General features: G+C 42.7%; 2 protein-coding genes across 2 annotated transcripts in view; one reads left to right on the top strand and one right to left on the bottom strand.

Moving 5' to 3' along the window:
- The window catches only part of LOC138026742 (DNA mismatch repair protein Mlh3-like), an 18367-nt gene extending 16321 nt beyond the window's left edge, over positions 1 to 2046 (top strand). The window contains exons 10-11 of the mRNA XM_068874197.1: positions 212 to 269; positions 836 to 2046. Of these exons, the coding sequence (XP_068730298.1) occupies positions 212 to 269; positions 836 to 916 (139 nt within the window). The 3' untranslated portion in view covers positions 917 to 2046. The remainder of the gene's footprint in view (positions 1 to 211; positions 270 to 835) is intronic.
- A 2627-nt stretch (positions 2047 to 4673) lies between these two features.
- The window catches only part of LOC138026743 (uncharacterized), a 3538-nt gene continuing 711 nt past the window's right edge, over positions 4674 to 7500 (bottom strand). The window contains exon 2 of the mRNA XM_068874198.1: positions 4674 to 7500. This exon is cut by the window's right edge and continues 145 nt beyond it. Within this exon, the coding sequence (XP_068730299.1) occupies positions 4787 to 7500 (2714 nt within the window). The 3' untranslated portion in view covers positions 4674 to 4786.

Raw genomic sequence — 7500 nt, 5'->3', positions numbered from 1 at the left:
GGGAGAAGAAAAAAAGGTCAGTCAATGTCACCCACAGCAACTGCCCTTCTCAGGACTACACTCACCTGGACAATCTTGCTTCATCAAATTTTCATTACTTCTGGTTGAAACCATTTGCTATTTGGGCATACCATTTTTTGCACATCTATGATTTTATCCGAATTTTCTTTCTGATGCACTGGTTATCCTTTTTTCTGTTCTACTTTCCCAGGCCATCTGTTATTCCACTGGCTGACCTGAGGCTATTGGAAAGAAAAATGCTGTCCCAGGTAAGAAATTTCTTTGTTTTACTCGTCATGCAACGTTTTCTTCTCAGTCCAAACGAACGGAGGAGAAAATTGCGTGACTTGCGTACGAACTTTAAGAGGGAAAGCTTGTGTGACGAACGCAAGGAGCTACAGGTACGCAGAAATACAGCTATTGCAAGCGTAGTTTAACAATTACGACGTCGGGATAAAGTATTAACCTTTGGAATATTTATGAGTGGAATTTTTCTTTGCAATACTAACTTCTTACTAACCGAGCACGAGGGCCGTACTGGGGAATATTGGCCCGAGGTCGTGGCAGTACGGACCGAGCGCAGCGAGGTCCGTACAAAAACGACCGAGGGCCAATATTCCCCAGTACGGCTCGAGCTAGCTCGGTTAGTAAGTAGTTTCTTATATGGCTTTTTAATTACCTTTTGCTTTGTTTTTGCAAGCCCGTAATCGGCCCGTGGGCATTACGGGAGAATAATACCCTACAATTCAGTCACAATTAGCCAATCAGAGCGCGCGTTATATCGACTACAAACACAAGCCATATAATAATTGTTTGTATTATTTGTTGCTTTCAGGAAATTGAAAGTCCCCCAAGAATGAATAAGCTGCACTGTTTGTCAAACAAGGACGTCAAAGTTACTAAATGGAAGTCATAATCAGTCCCTCTCTAGTTTACTTCCTGTATTTGCACCAAAAGAGAAGGCTTCGGTTGTTCAGAAGGTGGATAACGCTATCCACCGGATAAATCACTATCCATTGGATAGCGCAATTGGTTTAGTTATGACTTATCCACTGGATAGTGATTTATCCGAAGGATAGCGCTATCCATTGTTTGAACAAATGGGGCCAGTAGGATAGTCAAATTTTGAGAGTTAGAGTGGACAATGTTTGATGTTTCTTAATTTAAAATTTATTGTTTACCTCAGTGGCATTCCAGTGGTTTACCGGTTTAGGATGTTTACGGTTTTCCGTGATAAGCTGGCTAAAAACTTAATCGCATAGAAATTGCATAAACTCTGAACTTTTTGTACGATTTCTGTAATATTTATAAAAATAGGCAAACAAAGTGATTTTCACCTCTCCAATTTCCAAATAGTAGGGCCATGACAGGATTTTCCAGTTGTCCCAAATCTGATACATTTTTTTAAGAGTCTATATGGTTTTGGGGGACGCAGTCTCTGTTCGACCTAAAAGCATCAAACTTGGACAGATGGCCAATCTCAAAGTAATCTTCCATGTGATGGTGTCAATTTATCGATTGGTTCAAATTTGAAACTAACCCCAGTTCCCTGTGCAATTCCGGAATGACCTAAAGAGTCCGGAATATTTTTTAAGCAATACAATGATTTTTTGACAATTTTCAAGTATCGAGGGTTATTGCATGTCGAAGCTTTTCGGAGTTGAGCTTTCTGTGACATGTATGAGAAGAAAATCCCCGCCACCCTGAATAAGGGACAAAGTATTTAACGGACGGTGTAGCGTAGAACCAGAAACCCATAAGGGTTGAAACGTGTAACGGCCCCTTGTGTGCTGGGAAACAAGCTTCTGAATATTCGATTTGCTAAGTACTATATTTGGAACAACAAGAGCAAGGGGTTTCCAAATATGGTACTTAGCACTGAAACATTCAACCAATCAGCTCGCACTGAATATTCGGAAGCTGTGAACGCGCGTTACACGTTTCAACCCTTATGGGTTTCTGGTAGAACCCAATAGAGCGTTAATACTTTTTTTGTTGGTCCTGTTTGTGAATAAGGTGGAGTAACAATAAATGCAAAAGAAGTGTCTATGTTTGAAGTGCAGGTTATGGACGAATGAGGGAAGTGATCATCGGACTTAGCTGGACAATTTAGCAATTGGCTGTTTTAGACACTATGCCTATGACCTCTGGGATGGATTGTTGAAGCCACATAAATTTTGCAAGTGTTAAGAAGAGATCAGGTCTGGCAAAAATCTTTTCATGTCACTTTCCGCGGGATAGGGAATTTAAAAAAAAAAAAACAATTTACGACTACGAAGAAGAAAAAAAAAAAAACAACAAGAACACAAAGTCAACAACACAGGATCCTACGTACCGTCACCCATCCAAGTACAACCACAGCCAACAGGGCTTAATTTCAGTGTGAAGTACAAGCACGCGGCTAATTGCCATATCTGACTACGAGAAAGAAAAAGGACATGCGACTGGTTTTATACCGTTGGGCTGCCTGATGACACGGCTTCGTTGGTTCACAAAACAATAGCAAATTATGGCTCATGTTTTGAATTATAATAGAGTCAAATTCCCGGAAAAAAAATTCTCTACTGTTCTGTGCACCAACATGGCTGCTGTGACGAAAGGTGAAAACCATCTATAATAGGCGCTCGACATAACGAAAAAATCAGTCAAAGCAACAGTGGCGTAAGATAATTACCCACGATATCACGACAGCCAATCAGAACGAAGCGCGGAAAAACGTAGATAAAAGCGCACGAAAAAGTCTCGTTTAGTTTCAGTTATACATCTGATTGGTCAAGAGAGTGGCGCGAGTTTTCCAGACCAAGCGTAGACGGAAGTAGTAAAGCTCAAGTATCCAGAATTACTTTCGGCACTCAATCGAGAACTACTTCAGTAAATTTATCGCCCGGAACTACGACCACAGCTGCAATAAGAACCGCTATGGAAGATGTCAAGAGTCGAGCTCGCGACGTCATGCCCAGGACCTCCAGAAAGACATCGTCTGTTCGGAGCTCTTTAGTTGTAACAGGACCAGCGTTGCTATTATAACTGAAAAAGACCAACCTTCTTCGCGTATGTGAACTCGTGATCTTCGTTGCTACGGTAATATTAACGCATTTCCATGAGAAGTCATACCGCCAATATTTAACGATACCGACACGGAAGGCCTCTTCTTTTCAACTTTGCCATACCAGCATACAAGATAACCATCGTGAAACATCAACGTTAAATTCCGTGGATTTTTATCCTTAAATACCCTCTTCATCTCCAGTCTTCGTGCATCGCTAGTTGCAGTGCTATTTATAGACACATATTTGAGCGAAAGTGTTTTTGATTGGCCTTCTTTAAGGTCTATAACAGTACTTTATTCCTCCACATCTCCACAACACCATTTCGACATACCATTTTGTTTGAAATATATTTTAGTGAGGTTGACGCGGACTCCGTTTTTGGAAGTTGTCTTAAACGAGGGAAACTGTTTGTCGAAGCATTCAAGGTTCTTTGAGGGACCTAATGGCACATCGTCTGTCAACACACTGATTTGAACCTTGTCTGTGTAATATCGAAACCCAGAGCTTGGGCGATATCTTGAGTAAGTCGAGAAGTCTTCGTCAGTGTAATGGCCCTTCTTCAAAGACCGCCTCACGCAAGACCATTCATGGCTGGTCTCTCCCAATATGGGATTGTAATAGACAGTGACTAGCCATGGTCAATAAAACGCGTATGCTGTCGAAATGAACGTACAAAGCTCGACTAGAGTAGCTGTTAGAATATGCTCAGAGGTGTATCCATTTTGCTTCGTCTCTCATTTCTTAATGGACTCTTCTTTGTAACCATTCCGATACAAGTGTTTCATGACCAATGCAACTAGTTGACCGTGAGCGCTCGTTGCAAAGGTACCAGGTAAAGTGCTGTGCGGAGCGTTCGTTTTAATGACTTCAGGTGTGATGCTGCCCCAAGGATCCGAAGCGTTAGTTCTAAAGAGGGTTGCTGAGGCGCTGTTTGGAGCGCACGTTTCAAAGACTCCTCGTAAAAGAAGAAGAAGAGTGTTGGTTCCGAGGACACTTGCTGAAGTACTTTGCTGACCTGTCGAGTCTAATGCACACTTCCTATCTTTTTCATTGGGTAAGCAATTTGCACATTGCACGGCTAGTAAGGCTGATAACACGAAGGACGCAAATTTCGTGCTTTCAAGTTTTGATGAGCTTTGGCTCTGTCTCTGAATATTTCTACATCTGGATACTGCGACTAATGGATGGAAAACTGATAGTTTGTGTCTTTATATACTCTGACTTCACGGAAAATTTATTTGATTAAGCAATACTATCAGTCAGTTTTTTTGTCATTTTGCGCAACCTGCAGGAAATTCACTCATGCCACCCGCGGTATTCCTATTCACATAACTGACGTCAAGGATAACACTTAATGAAGCAAGTAGTAAAACTTAAGTATTCCGACTGCTAAGTCAGTTCTGAAACACAGGATCAGGAAAATAGCCTGCGATCACACCCCCCCTCCCCCTCCCCCCTTCCCACTACAACTATAACTTTGACTTTATTGGACGAAAAGTGGTCCCGTGCTATTTCCGACTACCCTAACCCGAATGAATGAGTTGCCATTAATGGGATCCCTGTGTTTACGCAAAGATTTCTGGGATCGCCACGGGCCCAAACATTGCAAGTCGCTGGAAAGAAATGGTGTATCAGGTAACGGGGAATTATACGATCCTAGTAAACTCTTTCAGTCGCAATTTAAAATTCAGGGTCGAAAGTAACACGGGACCACTTTTGCGTTATTTCTCTTTAAATCAACTTTCATTTAGTATTGAGTTAATTACTGTAGCTACTAACACAATGTCACGTCCATCATCTTCTAGTAAAGAATCTTCATCGAGTCCCGAGAAATATTGATTTGGGATAAAATAATATGGAATTGGACGACGTTCCCTCAAAAACTCCATCAGTTTGCTAAAGATCTGCCCAGTTGTGACTGTCTTCCCACTTAATTCGGTTGCGTTTTCCTCAATGCAATTGAAAAACAAGTTCTTGATCAAGTAAGTCGACAAAATGTCGAGAGGAAGAAGTGTCTTGACGTGCTCATAACTGCCTTCAGTCTGGGGTGAATCTTCTTCAATTTCTTCTTGTTCATCAAGTTTATGTGGGTGTTCTGCAACTGGGCTGATCGCTGCATCATTAGCAATTTTTAACGTTAATCGACTTGACGATTCGAAATCTTGAGCATCTGCCAATTTTAAGATTGTAGCACTGTTGCCTTGTGCAGACAAAGCAACCCTGCCTACTATGGTAAACGGCACTGCCATTGAAGGGGATTTGCGCGTCTCGCTCGAAATCCCACTTTCGGTGATTGCAACAGATTCATCAGCTTTAATTGTCAAGCACGAACCATCTTCAGCATCCAGGTTGCTTTTCTCGCACTTATTTTGCAATTGGTCAAATTCTCTTTCTTTGACGTGCGCATGCGCATGCACATCACTGGTGAGGTCGTCTTCTTCTAGCTCTGAAAACTCATATTTTTCTTTGTTTTCGTCAACGGAGACGCGATCATCATCATATACAAGTATCTTGCAAGACACAGCTGGGTGTAGAACAATTTTGGCGCCGACAAACGCAAACTTTTCTTCACGTGATAGGCCGGCCATTATCAGATTCTCAGCCGTAGAAAATGACAGCCTCCAATAGCCACTTTTTGGAACCAAATGACAGCCGCGAGATTTGATATCATCTGTCAATAATCTGCTCATTTTCCGTGCTATGAGAGGCCAATGGAGCACTGGAATAGCAGGAACCAGGTCCACTGTAATCACCAATTGCTTGTAATGCAAGCCAGCCCACTTTAACTTCAGATTACATGTGACAGTTCCTGTGAGTGTCCATGTATCTTCAACCAAGCTGTGTTCGGTGAGGCCTTCGATGTACATCTCTCGTGGTATTGGGGTGAGGTCCGTAAGGTGTGCTAAGGCCTGTTTGGCACTATCCACAAACTTGCTCATAACATAACCACTGTCCAATTGGCCCCCGTGAAAAAAGTCCTCATACACTCCCGATTCATTAAATTTCTTGTGAATTATCACCTCATTGTACAAAGTGTCTCCATCAAACGTGACCGAGCACATTTGGCCAAGCTCTTCGAGACGTAACATGTAATCAAATTCGTCGGGATCTTCAACTTTCGTTCCTTCGTAAGCACTCCCAGAAGGAATCAAATTGCCTTTGAACCTCATGTCAATTTGGGCTATTTCCTCTGCCCACTTAGTAATGAAATCTTCAACACTTTGCCTCATTCTGTCAACTTCTGCCATATCTGTGGGTACCAGTCCAACTCCTGCCACCATGTGCATGTCACGCAGATAGCCAGGAATATTCCCAGCAGACTTCTCTCTCATAAACTCCACTAAATCCCGGGGTACCACGGACGAGTCAAATCCTTTTGAGTATACATTTGAGGCAGCGACAACCATGGTAAATATATCGTCAGCTGGAAGGCTTTGAGCGATGATATCATCAACTGAAGCACCTGAAACCGTCACATCACGCGTTGCATTGTTCGCAACGTCAGCGAGAAATTCTTTGCCAAATCTCAAAGCAGTGTGGTAATAGTGCCTGGACAAAGCATACTGTACCGGAAGCCAGCCAGCGTTGTCGACTAGCTTGTCGTTTGCACCTGCCTCTAATAACTGGGTGATAATTTCTGGCGTTCCTCCGTAGGCAGCGTAATGAAGAGGGGTGGCGTTAAGATAATCGGGCGCATTCACGTCGGCAGAGGCTTGGATGAGCATTTCGATGATATCGACGCGTTTAAAGGCAGCTGCAAGGTGGAGAGGAGTGATGCCGTTCTTGTCCACAAGGTCGATGGATATGCGAGGATCCTTTAAAAGCAATTGGACCATAACGTGGTTTCCAACTTCTGCAGCTGTAGACAGAACTGTACGTCCATACAAATCTTGTGCATTCACGTCAGCTTGGGTTTGCAGTAAAAGCTGGATCATTTCTTCATTATCGGAGTGAAGCAAATGGTGTAACGATGTCATTCCGCGGACTGAATCTCGAGCATCAATTTGAGCCCCTGATCTCATAAGCAACTCAACATTGAGCACATGCGGTTCTTTGACAGCGTGATGCAACGGAGTGCAACCTTCAAAATCTGGCATATTCACATCCACATTGAATCGGAGAAGGAGCGCGATAAACTCATGAATCAAAGAGGCGTCAAAGTCAAGCCCTGCAATACCACCGTAGACAAACAAATAATGAAGACTGTTATAACCATATTTATTCTGTATGTTTGGGGATGCCCCGGCCTCTAACAACACGGTGACCAGTTCTAAAAATCTGCGATGATCTGATAAAAACTCTGCAAACATGACCTGATCCAGAACAAACGACATGTGAAGAGGTGTGTCTCCATCTTTGTTCTGCAGGTTTGGGTCGGCACCTGCGTTTATTAACAGCGATGCTATCGATTTATTACGTGTTAGATGTAGTGCTGTATTACCATGGCTGT

This window comes from Montipora capricornis, chromosome 12, assembly GCF_036669925.1.
Source record: "Montipora capricornis isolate CH-2021 chromosome 12, ASM3666992v2, whole genome shotgun sequence".
Taxonomy (NCBI): domain Eukaryota; kingdom Metazoa; phylum Cnidaria; class Anthozoa; order Scleractinia; family Acroporidae; genus Montipora; species Montipora capricornis.
The sequence above is the reverse complement of the archived record's forward strand: the minus strand, read 5'-3'. Positions and strand labels throughout refer to the sequence as shown.